Below are 13309 nucleotides of genomic sequence, written 5' to 3' on the forward strand. Positions count from 1 at the left end.
ACGTATATAATTTTAATATTTTTGTTTCCTCATCATGTAGGGTGCAAATGTAGCACTTGTGTGGTCTTTCTGCTTCATCTTGTGAAGAGCAGGAGGACAAAGAGGAAGAAGCTGTTTGAAACTGGCAGGACTGTTTTAGGGAGCTCAGCTAAACAGGAACTTTGAGTGCAACAGTAAGAGGCTCCTCAGTGACGGCTGCAGCATCAAATCTCTACAAAGACACATGAGAAAAGAGTTAAGGTTTATCGTGAAGATATATATTCCAAACAGATGAATGAGTGTAACTGGCTTCTCACCTGACAGGGCTTCTATGGGTTGGTTGGAGGAATGCAGAGTGCTGACAGGGGTCCTCTTGTCTTCAAAGGCTACCTTAGTCCCGTCTGAGTTCCCGTCACAGTTAATCAAGACCTGGTTACAGTCCTCTGCCTCGATGAGGGGCCGAATCTTGGAGTGGACGTTGAGGTCAATGAGTTCTTCGAAGCTCCACTGGTTGGCTTTACTGTTGAGACCTGAGACCAGACCCACCTTGGTGGAGTCCTGCTTGTTCAGGAACTCCGAGCCCTCCACGAGGCGACCCTTAGGGACTGGACTGAAGAGGGGAAGAAATAGTTGGAGGTGAAGATTCAATGTCTCACGGTACAACATACAGTAACTCTGTCACAGAGTGAGAGAGTAAGAAGTGAGTGCATGAGCACAGAAAGAAAAGCAGTTCTGCAAATGTCTTGAGAGTAAATATGACAAAATGGGTGATTTTCTGGCGAGTTCACATGTGGCAGAGTTCAATTTCTTCAACAGGTCAGTTACAATATTGTCAGAACAACTCATTATATTTTTTTACAGTTATACCTTTCTGCCTGAGTCTCATCTGTGCTTATGCCATTTTTATTCTCTTTGTCGTCTGCCTCCAGTTTCCCATTGACACTGCCCAGGGGCATCTCTCGCTGTGTCACCGGCTCACCAGAGGACAGGTCACACTCATCTGTATTGGCCTCCATGGCCATGTCATCTGTCTGGGCTACGGTGTCAACTGAGAAAATGGTTTTGGATGAGAAAACTAATAAGCTGTGGAGAAAACTATGAAATTCACACCAACAACCAATTTATCGATGGTAAATGTAAAAAAACAAACAAAAAAACCCCAAAACACTAAAAGGGAAGCATTGCCTTCTCTCCCAGTAACAAAATACCAAATTCAGTGGTATATACATCTCCCTTCACTCTGATATCCCAAACCTGCCTTAGATATGAAAGCTAGAGGATAAGAACACTCACTTTTGGTTTCATAGTTTATCTGGTCCACTTCCTCATCTCCATTCTCCTGTGTGTACTTATCGTCATCTCTCTACGCAGGAGACAAGGTCAGCATATTAAAACACAGAGTTGAAGATTCTCTCCACAGATGCTCAAAGATTTACAAGCTGAGTAAATGTGTGCTCACCTTAAAGTCACTTTGGTCCCCTTTTCTAGTTCTCTTCATTATTTCTTCTATTCTCTGAAAAGAAAAGAACAGATAACACTTTAAGAACATTTCTTCTACACAGCGCTGTAGCATTGTGAAACATTCTTTGTTTACATTAGACACTGATTCAATCACTTATAAACATTCTGATGACATCAGGGTCAGGATTCTTAAAGAGAGTGCACTCTAAAAAGACAATTATGAAAAATATCAGAGGCAGGTGATTTCAGATTATAGTGAGTAACATGGAATCTTGGTTTGCTCTGACTGACTTCTGATGACTACTGCTGCAAAACAAAGCTTCAAATTCTTTATTTGATCTAGGCCTTGATGATAAAGCAAAACAAATAAAGAGAAGGTTCTCTCCTCCGCCCACCCATCGTACCTTCTTCCTCTCCATCCGTTCTTGCTGGTTCTGCTGCATGATGCGGTCTCTCTCCTGACGGGCTCTCTCAGCCTCCTCCTGAGCCTTGGCCTCAGCCTCCTCCCGTTCCTTCTGGAGCTCAGCCTGTTTCAGCGCCTCCTCTTCTGCTAGTCTCACCCGCTCCTCCTCTGCAAGGCGAGCCTCTTCTTCTTCTTTCAGTTTTCGCTCCTCTGCAAGCTTCTTCTCCTCTTCCAATTGTTTCAATTGCGCTTCTTCCGCCAAACGCTGCTCTTCTTCCTTTCTCAGCCTGGGATCATAAACAACAGCAAATGGCTTGACAATATACTCACAAATAAAGAGAGGTGACTTTCAGCAGTGGACATTCCAGAGGAACTTTTCCCACATCTCATGAGCTAAAGAAACATGCTCATTATACTTTTAATACCCTGAGAATACACCCTGCAGTGTTGTCAACTGATAATGTGTTTTGAATGAACAGTTGTTTGAAAAACAAATTTCTCTTGAGAAAATTTTCACAGAATTTTGGTGCATCAGTCAAACTGTAACAGATTATTTTGTTAGAGATGAAATCAATGTTACCTCTCCTCTTCCTCCCTTTGTATCCTGAGCTGCTCCTCTCTCTCCTTCTGCTCTCGCATTAATCTGCGATTCTCCGCTAGGATCCTGGCTGCCTCGGCGGCCGAGTTGGTGCCCAGTGAGGGTTTAGAGTCTAACAGGTGGAAAGAAAAATGCGTACGTTTAGCACTTTATGTCAGTCTGTCACCCATTTGTCACTGTAGCGCTGACCTGAAGCTTGCACCTGGCCCATTATATGATGTGGTGACTGGAGGATGAATGATGACATGAAAGAGAAACTCAGACGGGTGGAGGCTAAACTGTGACAGAGGTAGGTGGAGGAGAAAAAAAAAGAAGCAAAGCAGCCTGATCCTGAATTGTTTAGCTTTCAAAATAATCTTTGTGCTCTTTGAGAGAACAGTCTCCAATCAAGCTACATGGAAATACACATTAGGGTTTGAGATTATTATATGTTATGAGATTGTGTTAATTTGTCTATCCACAGAGTATTTATCTCTTTAATACGTCCAAGTTTCTTAGGTTGTGAAAGGTAATGTTGCACACCAGTGACTAGGACTCCTTTAGAGCAAGGTTGTTTTTCTACGTGACATTTGTATCAGTGTAATTTCTACTTGTGATTAGTCCTTTAATTTGTGAGGTGATTCAACTAAAAACAGATTCTGCTCATTATTTTATCCAGTTTGTCAAGTGATTTAACAAAAATTACTATATCCCAATATATATAGATTTTATGATATTAGATTACATACACCATGGAGGAGGATTTCATCTGTATCACCAACTCCTACACTTGCATGTTAAAATCCAAGTTGGGAAAATGAACAGGATAATATACATATTTGAACTGATAAAGTCAAGGTTTGAACTTAACATTTGCGTTGTGTCTCACATTATTCTAACGCATACTTGGTAACAGCCTTTACCCAACCATTTGTCACACCATTATTAAGCAATTTTATCTTGCAGAGCATGACTCTCTCCTCGAGGTGGCAGCAGTCACTACCCCAGATTGGTAACAGAATGTGATGCCAGCTGGGACCCGATAGGTCTCCTGTTCCACTGAGATTTACTGCAAACTGAACTGAAGAGTTTGCAGCCCACACACACACACACACACACACACACACACACACACACACACACACACACACACAGAGCTGTGTCTCTATCCCCTTCAGGGGACATTATATAAACCTAAGTTCATTTCTTGCAGATTTACCTTAACCTAAACCATAATCACTATTTGCCTAACCCTCACCCTAACCTTAAACTAAATCAACTCTAAAATGTAATAGTTTATATTTTGGGGATTTGCTTTTGGTCCGATGTTAATGCCCTTAAACCAAACTGTTCCTCAAAGCAGTAATAAACCATAATCACAGAGGACTTCATAGTGCTGCTGAGAGAGAGAGTAGACAAAAAAAATAACTGAAAATAAAATTAGAGCAATATTGTCTGAAGTTTGTTTTTGGTTTCAGCATACTCAGTAATTCATTAATACACAACACCCCCTTCTGCAAGTTCTTTTGAATCTAAAACCAACTCATTTTACTTCCTTCTGCACTCCTTTAGTTCAGTATCATGTTAAGTGTAAATGGAACTGGTTTCTAGACAATGGAGAGAAAGAAACACCCCAGTTATTTGGAACAAGATGTGCCTTAGTAAAAGTCTAGAACAGACAAATTTTCTGGAAGTGCAAGGCCTGTTTGGACCTGGAACCTCAGGAATGTGTATTTAGTTCAGATGAGAGAGATTTTTTCTTGTCCTGCTGGGTCACTTCCCTCCCTGAAATCAACAGCATGTCTGGATACAAACATCCAGGTTGCCAGCATAATGAAAAGTCTTGTTAAATATTAGTACTAAATAAAAAGATGGTATGGTGACCATGGGTGTTAGGTTTACCTTTATATGGAGCTATATTACACATCTGTACTAATATGAAACACCTTAAATATTTGTACAAACATACATTTATACTGTGGGCTGTACACAGTACTTATCACTGAGGACTGCTCACCATCTTTCTCTTTGGTCTTGGCATCAGAGGACTGTGGAGCCACAGCCTGGACAGGGGACACCTCGCTGGACTTGGAGCTCCTCTTTCGGAAAGTGGCGGGTCCTGTTGGAGTAAGAGCTGGTTTCTGGATGGGTGGGGGTTTGGTTGATGTAGGCTGGGGGGATGGGGGACGTTTCATTGCACCAGGTGAGAGTGGGCGTGTTCTGGGATTTTGCCTGTAAGGAGGTAGTGTGAGTCCAAACTCTCCAACAACTTAAAAAGAAATATTCAATAACTGAAGATGTGTAGGTGAACGCTTATAGTCTTACTTGGCTGTTGCTGGTGAAGGGGTCCTCTTTGGAAGTGGACTAGGGGCTGGGGATGGTGAGCGGTTGCGTCCCAGGGTACTGGAAGGGGAGGCGGGACGTTGCCTCCCAGGTGATGTAAACTGATTGTCCTTCTGCAATTCCACACAAAAGGGATAGAAGCGAAGAAGGAAGTCATGGCAATGTCCAAACTAGGATTATCACAAGCACTCACAACGAATCCTAAAACTAGAATTACTGCTTTGCGGCTGACAAAGTCACAGGAATGGAACAAATGTAAGGTCACTGATTGTTAACTACCAAAATCTAATCAGTTAATTCTTGACATATTGCATTTACAAGAACGGGTTGGAAGGACTAACGCACAACACAAAAACATAATGCCTCTGGCCACGACTATCACCGGCGTGAGGCATAAAAGCCTCATCGGGATGACCCTGATGAACACACAAGTCAGAAAAAATAAACATCACTTTGTGTATCATTGAAACTGTGTTTTCCTAATTTACTCCAGTAGTCATGATCCCTAATGTTGATCTTGAACTTCCAAAAGCTTCAGGTCCCCCAGGTTGGTAACCACTGGTCTATGCATCTCAATTGTCCTTACAACTGGGGAGCAAGAAAACTCAAAATCCTGAAAGCATAAAAACACTACAAATAAATAAAATAAAAAAATGGCCATTTAGCTCATACTTCAAGTCTATCTCTACCTCTTCTATTTTCACTGGCATCTCAAACTGTTACACAATGCTGGAGTGATGGAGGCCATGGGCTAGGTTTTAATTCCTCCATGTTTAATGTACATGTGCTATATGTGGCACTGTAAACATGATAACAGGCACAAGGTCAACCACATGACAACTATACAGACCTGTTCCCCTCCAAACTGTTTGCACCAAAATGCTAACCATGCCAACATGAGACACGTGTTTTCAGTATGAACATAAGAAACTGCTTTAGCTTTGGTCACACAGCTTGAGAATCATCTTCAGATAATAGAACAGATAAAGCTGGAGAGTAAACATAAGCTTATGAAACCTCTAATTTCCTATTCAAGTCAGTACAGCACTATGGCAAGAACAGTATATAGACACAGTGCCATTGTAAGGAAGCCAGACGTGACTGTAAAAACACACACAGCAGTAACATCCATTTACTTTCATATGGTGGCTCTAAACTCTTCATATCCTCTCACAAACAAAAGACAAATAAACTTGCAGAAAACCTACATGGTTTACTTTCCAAGTGCCAGGCAACACCTGAGTGATAAGCCTGAGGCTGTGAATTTCCATTACACCAATCAGTGCATGTGGAGGAGAGGACACAATGAGAAATTCAAAGCCTTTTGCCAGTAAGCTTCAGGATCAGGGTGGGGTCTGCTTTGCATAAAATGATCTGTCTATAATGAGGCCACTGTGGGTGCCTTTGTCTTGTGAATGACAATGATGCCCTTCACAGCTGCAGAAGAGGAGGACGACATAGGTTACGAGCTAGAGCTAGGCACTATGGGCCACCGAGTGAGAACAAAGTTATGAACAGCAGTAAGTATGATAACATTCTGCCAATGTATGAATAAGTTAAATATGAGTGACCAGCAAAGCTCAAGCTGGAGAACAACATTTCCCTCTAGTTAGCATCCTGCAGAATAGGGATGCATGATTAATCATTTTGTGATCGTGATTCATATCCCCATGCGATCTTGGTCAACAATAATTCTGCCATGTTTGCATTAGCGATCCCCGTGCGACCTTGGTCAACAATGATTCTGCAATGTTTGCATTAGCACGAAGAGGCCTTGCAACAAACCAAGCACTCCTTTATCCTCGCTAAGCTGTATTAACCAATAGCAGGAAAGCATTACATCATGTGATGAGCTGTAGAGAGGAAGAAAAGACCGATTCAAAAACAAATCCAACATGTTTGACATTGTGAAAGATATTCCGTGCCATCCTGCAACTATTTTTCAAACCCTGTGATGCCTGCCCTATACACCTAGGGCCAAATAGCAGTTGAGGTAGAAATAAATCACTTGGCGATTAGCAAGGAAAAGGGAGCGCTTGGTATGATGCAAGGGAACCATTGTCATGTGAAACTAAGAACACACAGGGATCTAAATCATGCTCACAAAACAATTAATCGTGTAGCTCTACTGCAGAAGTACTTTAACAGGCAAATGGAGCTGGATATTTACATATAAATCAAACTGGTATTTCTGAGCAATGTCAGTCCATTGTAGGAACAGATCCTTTAGCTTCACAGTGGTTTCTAGTCAGTTTCTGAAAAAGGTGTCTCTGTGTTTTAGTGCTACCAGCAATCAAATTATAATATTACAATTTTTGTAAATGCCTGAGTTGACTTTAATATCAAGAGGTGTTCTGACCTGTGAAGGATTGGGGGCTCTGTCAGTGGAGAGAGAGGTGGTCACGCCGCTCTTCTGCCGGTCAATGCTGCGGCTGCGCACGGGTCCACGTAGTGGATGCAGGGGGCTGGCAGAGGCTGAGCGAGGACACAGGTGACACTCTGGTAAGGCACACAGTCATCGCAGGACCAGACGAGCACAACCAATGGGAGACCAGATAAGCAGCCAAGTTGGGCAACAAACCACAAAGGGAGAGAAGCATGAAGAGTGGACAGAAAGAGTGAGGGGAAAGTGGGAGAGAAAGAGTGAGAGGTTGGAGGGCAGATGGTGGTCAAAAGAAATGCAGGAGAGTGATTTTGTAAGGGGACAAGAGCACACACACACACACACACACACACAAAAAAATGCGTTTTGTTAGATATAGCTCTTTAGGCTGGCAACAGCCCGACTTCTTAAACTCTGGTTGGGCTGGAGATCACTGGGGAAATGAGCAGAAAGCAACAATCTGACAAAAACCCTAAACAAACATCTAAACACCAAGCACCACAGCACAAACACACACACTACACGGAGCCTACCACCAGCACAGCACAACAGTGACACTGCGCACACAGTTTATTAGTACACTAAATGCACAATGAGAGTTCACAGTGTTTGTTGTGTTACGTTATGGTGATTGAAAAAGAAGACCAATTTGCTGGGTGAGTCCTCCCTGCCATTAAATGCAACATCTGCTGTGGTTTCAGGACAGAGCTGTCTAGAAGATGTTACGCAATGCTTGTGCCAAAGAATTCAACATACAAACTACAGTAATCTCAAACAGGACCACCTGCTCTAAAGTGTGCATGCTGATCTGGTAAATAACTGTATTCCTAGAATAGCAATGGTTGAAAAGCACCGTCCTGATTACGAGTGCAGCCTATAGTTAGGAAGAACAGAAAATACTGGCTATGAGCTTTCTGTGTCAGACTGAGGGATTAGCCATGTTAATCTCCCTGCCACAACCTGGTCACAAATGTGCTCTGCAACCCATTCTGACTGCATACCGAACAGCTATGGTGACTATGAAATTTATGCTGCCATAAGCTACCGCTGCTGCTAATGCTTCTACTGTGGCTACACTTAACAGAAAATCTATAGCTGCTAATGCATTTGTAATGCCCAATCAATAAACACCAGAAGACCAACTCTAGGAATACAGCTGCATTTTGAAATCAGTCAGTGCTTTACAGTATGGTTCTTCAAATCCTTATAACATAGTCAAAAAACATTCAGTGTGTTTCTGAATCATGCCCATCACAGCATGGCACACAATGCAATGGAAATAAATGGCTTATTTATAAAATATATTGAAAGTCACAAAACCCCACCCATATGACTTCAATGCAATGGAAATAGATGGCTTATTTATAAAATATATTGCAAGTCACAAAACCCCACCCATATGACTTCAGAGAATATTTTAGTTCAAAACATCAGCACTAAGCACAGTGGTCACAGTACGTTAGATCTACTGATTCTGAATAGTATGACTTCAAGTCTATATATTCTATGGAAAGATCAGCACTATTCCAGTGCTGTGTAATCCTCAGTGCCCTGGTCTCACTGCTAGAACACACACTACAGCACAACAGCCTCACTCTGACATGAGCAAAAGGTAAGCTGCTTACAGCAAATCTTCCAGCATGGATTCTGAGGCTCCTCAGAAGCAGAGAAATGCTCATTGCCAAGTCTGCCCTGCTCAGCTTAACTCACCACATGGCAGCCAACTGTATCAGACTGTGTGCATGTGAGCTGGACCCGCGCGTCAGTCTTTACTGTGCAACTCTCCTTTCTCACGAGTGTACTTTGCTGCAAATTACTGAACATGCTTAACACAAACAGCTAATTGTTACAACAGCGGCTTTTAGACACAAAGACCTGCAGCGGCTTCTGCAATTCCACCACCAAGAGGCCACCATGTGCTTTTAAAGGGCTGTTCCAAAAGCATGAGGGTCTGCAGCATTGAGCTAGGATGAGCTCAAATCTAGTGGCATGATAGTGGGGTGACTAAACTGACATTTGACTTGTAAAATGATGGTAAGAAAAGTGGACCAGTAGGTTTGCCTTGGCATCCTTCCCTTTGGTCAGGGTCTCCTATTTGGAGGTTACCTGGAGCATCTGTTCCTTCAGCGGATAGGGCAGCGGCGCTCTTGCTCCTAGCTAGTGACGCCTGGGTAGGGCTGAGCAGGCGACTAAGGAACCCTCCATCCACAGTGATGGCTGGTGGCCTGCGAGCTACACGGTTGAAAAAAATCACCCCCCAAAAAAAACAAAAAAAAAACAGAACAGCAGAACAGAACAAAGGGCAGGAGGAATGGAGTGGACAAGAATAGGAGATGACAAGGCAAAACAAAGACAGGGATAGTCAGTGAAGTTCGGAAAAGTCACCATGTGATTTAACCAACAAGAGAAAATCAATATAGAGAACCAAAGGTTACTTTATGTCTCAATAATCTTACATAGGGTCCTTATCAACTGTCATTATCCTGTTGACTGTCAATGATATTCAATCAAATGAGGTACAAGCGTGCCATGGAAGAATATTGAGACAGTCCAAAGATTATCTGGTAACTGAAGAACAGTTAAAACAGTCAAAGTAGACAGTGAAGTCAAATCAGTGGCTCCTTCAGACAGAAGAAGGTGTGCTGGTGGGAAAACAAAATGGTGAACTTCAAAGACAACAGAGGAATACTGTTGGGTAAAAAAATGAGAATTGAAACAGACCAAAGACTAAAGGTGGGAGTGTAAGTGATTGAAAAGAGAAGAGTTCTTTAGCTTCAACTGTACAAAGTTCTCTATGTTTGAGATAAAGGTTTGCATTTTAAATCATCAAGCTCAACTAAGGAGGCTGACTATAGCCACTCTAGCAGTACGACAGAGAGTACTGAGCAAATCTGTGAGTTATGAAAGCAGAAACAAAGAGCTCTTGCTTTAATAAAATGGAAGAATTCCACATTTAGCTACCTAAGCTACAAAGCAGAAATCATACCATGAGAACAGTTTAAAAAGTGTTGATATTGCTGCATATCCCTAAATGCCATCTTGTCCAAAGGAGACTACAGAGTGGACCTTACTGAGAGGACATCTGTTGCCGACAGACCTGTTTTTGTTAACTGATGAGTGCTAGCCCCTGGAGAGCAGCAGCATGGCTTGCTGCTCTGCAGCCAGGTATTAAAGATCTGGGCTGTGTTGAGGTTATAGCACTGAAGACAATGGTGTATTGGAGATCTGGGGCTAAATAACATTGGGCTAAATAACATTGATTATTTTTTTTAACTGCTGATGAGAAGTGCTATGTCAGTGTGAATGATGGTAGCTGTGTTATTCTTCAGGTTAACCACACAGAACATATACAGTATCTGTACAGGACAGTAACATTTTACACAAAGGCTGGCATCACTATAGGACAAACAAAAGCACTGTGGTTAATAGCAAAACACAAAGTGCAGTGCTCCAGTGTGTGATAGTGGTAAGGCACTGACACATGCCATGCTGTAGCACGAGCCCTGCGACTTAAATCCAGTTATGATGTCATCTGGGAGGGAGAAAACAATCAACACTGTGTGACAATAAAACAATCACCGTGTTAGTGCTGACATACCACATAACAAAAATCAATCCTCTGTGTTGACACTACCAGAAAACAAACAACAAAAAAAGATTAAAATGAGAGCAGTTGTCTGGGAGAAACAGGAAACGGCACAGAATCTGGTAGGTAGAAAGATTAAGGCGTACATGGAACAAAGCACAGCGTTTCCAGGAAATCACAAACATTGTACGGAAGATTAGCAGCTGCCAACAGCATAATTCAGCAGTCAGAGAAACTTGGGTGAAGGAAAACGTGGATCGAAGGGGGGAACCTATAGCACGAAGAGCTGGCCAGTTAGTTAGGGCTCAATGGCACTGAACTGAGCCAAAAGAGAATGTTATCCCTCAAATCTTAGTGTCAGTCAGTACTGTTAAGGTCTTAAAAATACAAGTGGATTCAGAATGCGCAAGCCATTAACATCAGAGCCACATGCTTGTTATTGAAAGCTGGAGGCCTGAGCAATGCAGAGAGGGGAATGAAATAACTGCTGATCATTCATGCTAGCCACCTTGATCATCCGTTGTCCCCTTATCAGGATTGGGAGGGGTCTGTGCTCTGCCCACACTTACTCGAGTGAGGGAGGAACTTCTCTTCTTCATGGACTGGCCTATGGACATGAAAGTGGTGGAGTTACAGCCAAGTGGACACTGGGAGAGTGTCAACAAGGAATCCCCTGATGGTTTATAAATCATGTGCACTTCATTGGGCTTGTGTCACCAGGCTAGGCCTAACAGCGGCTGATGCCCATTTTCAAAGACGACGCCTAAATACACAGAGAAGATTTATAGACCAATCTGATCACACTACCTGACTCTCTCTAATTCCAAGTCTTCTATTTGTATTATTATTATTAGCAGCTGGCAGCGCTTAAACCATTGGCATGTAGAAAAGCAGCTTACTATCGACAGTTGAATTGAATGTATGATGGCTTGGCAAACTGCACTTTACACAATTTTTTTATTAAATGACAGTGTGGGATGAAGAGCGGATCTTTTGCACCTGTCTGTTCCACCTGCAGCTTTTTGCCATCTTCCTTACTGGTCTGAGCAACGTTGCCATTGCTAGGCAACCGGTTACAAGACGAACTCCTCGGCTTAACACCTGAGAGACAACGATGAAACACCCAACGGTGAATTTACACAGCACTCTCATGAATGGTTCAAAAGTCTCTCAAACTTTTTAGAATATCATAAATCTGGAAAAGAGAGACTGGTAGCATATTGATTAAAAAAGTTGAGCAGTGAAAAGAAATCACAAATGACACTGGCAGCCCTTAGACGCTGTGGAGAGAAGTTCATTAACTGACTGTCTTGATTATTATTATTATTATTATTTTTTTTTTTACAGAAATCAAACATTTCTTTTGAATCAGAATAGGCTTCAGGATAATGTGCCAGAAGAGTGACAGGCTTCTGTACCACTATCAGAGCCTGTCTGTGCTCCAGTGAGCCACTGCATATGACTCTGGACATGGAGAGGACAGGGGGTTTACTCCAGGTTTAAGAGCAGACACAGAAAATGGGTTTGGCTCCAGATCCCCTATAGTTTTGTCACCTGGTAGATTTCAGTACATGAATAATCACAGATAATGACAGAAAAATATTTACCTAACTAATAACAGACTGGAACATACTACTTTGGTTAAGAAACATCACTGGAATGCAGGGAGAAGTAGGGGTAAGGAAAGGGGTAAGTGCACGAAGACACAAATAAGGAAGGGGAAGAGGGGCAGAAGAGAGGGGGAGAGAGGACACTTACTTTTGTTAGGAGATTTGGTGAGGGTGGCAGAGGAGGAAGATAGGCGCTTGCTGATGCCGGCCTCGGACGGCTGTTTCAGATTCATAGTGGATGTGCAGCGTGGGTCCACTAAGAGGGAGGAAGAAAGAAACAAGGGAGGCGGGGTTTACACTGGAGGCTAGCCAATAGGGGAGGGCATCTGGGTGCACACAAGGGAATACAAGGTTCTGTATTATCTTAATACCCCTAGTATACAAAGCGTGATGTGCTGTGGTTTCAGACAGCCAGGCACTGTAGTTAGTAACAAGTAAAACAATGTTTGACCACTCAGAGAACAGCATCGACAACACGATTCTATTAGTTCTGTTTTTTGTGTGCCGTTTGCTTGGTGCAAAGTCACCGATGTAACCTGGAAGTGTTCAACCATACGAGTGAGTGAAAAACATAAAGCTACACTTCCAGCTATTCACCCAGCCCAAGGTGCATTCTGAACACAGGCCCCATACAGAGACTGTTAGTGAAAAACAGGCCAGTTAGAGTGCAGGTGGGGGCTGGTGGGGTGGGGGGGAACAGCAGGTAACCAAGCTATCAACAGTGCCAGTTCATGCTGTGTTGCTACATTGGTGAGCAAATTATCCACAAAGAAAACCTTGTCGTCTCCTTGGTGGCTTTTCTGGCGAAGCAGGGGAGATAGCTATAGTTACTGGAGATGAGGTGCTGGCATCAGAGCCTCCTGTGGGAGAAGACATCTCTCAGGGAGAAGTGATAAAATACAAGAACATAAGGCAGATACATGGATAGAAGAGATACAGGTAAACCTGGCTTGCAGCCATTAGCTTG

General features: G+C 42.7%; 1 protein-coding gene across 13 annotated transcripts in view; it reads right to left on the minus strand.

Annotated features, from left to right (window-relative positions):
- The window catches only part of map7d3 (MAP7 domain containing 3), a 27946-nt gene continuing 14637 nt past the window's right edge, over positions 1-13309 (minus strand). For 2 of the 13 annotated variants that reach the window (XM_020589824.1, XM_020589806.1), the window contains 15 exons: positions 13119-13202; positions 12491-12598; positions 11732-11833; positions 11241-11339; positions 9253-9378; positions 7123-7262; positions 4746-4876; positions 4438-4652; positions 2424-2553; positions 1845-2130; positions 1439-1492; positions 1273-1342; positions 847-1027; positions 297-589; positions 1-211 (listed from right to left, as the gene is read on the minus strand). In XM_020589824.1, coding sequence (XP_020445480.1) covers positions 204-211; positions 297-589; positions 847-1027; positions 1273-1342; positions 1439-1492; positions 1845-2130; positions 2424-2553; positions 4438-4652; positions 4746-4876; positions 7123-7262; positions 9253-9378; positions 11241-11339; positions 11732-11833; positions 12491-12598; positions 13119-13202 — 2027 coding nt within the window. In that variant the 3' untranslated portion in view covers positions 1-203. The remainder of the gene's footprint in view (positions 212-296; positions 590-846; positions 1028-1272; positions 1343-1438; positions 1493-1844; positions 2131-2423; positions 2554-4437; positions 4653-4745; positions 4877-7122; positions 7263-9252; positions 9379-11240; positions 11340-11731; positions 11834-12490; positions 12599-13118; positions 13203-13309) is intronic. The other 11 variants (XM_020589815.1, XM_020589833.1, XM_020589839.1 and 8 more) reach the window with 11 other exon arrangements.

This window comes from Monopterus albus, unplaced genomic scaffold, assembly GCF_001952655.1.
Source record: "Monopterus albus unplaced genomic scaffold, M_albus_1.0 scaffold2.1, whole genome shotgun sequence".
Classification (NCBI taxonomy): domain Eukaryota; kingdom Metazoa; phylum Chordata; class Actinopteri; order Synbranchiformes; family Synbranchidae; genus Monopterus; species Monopterus albus.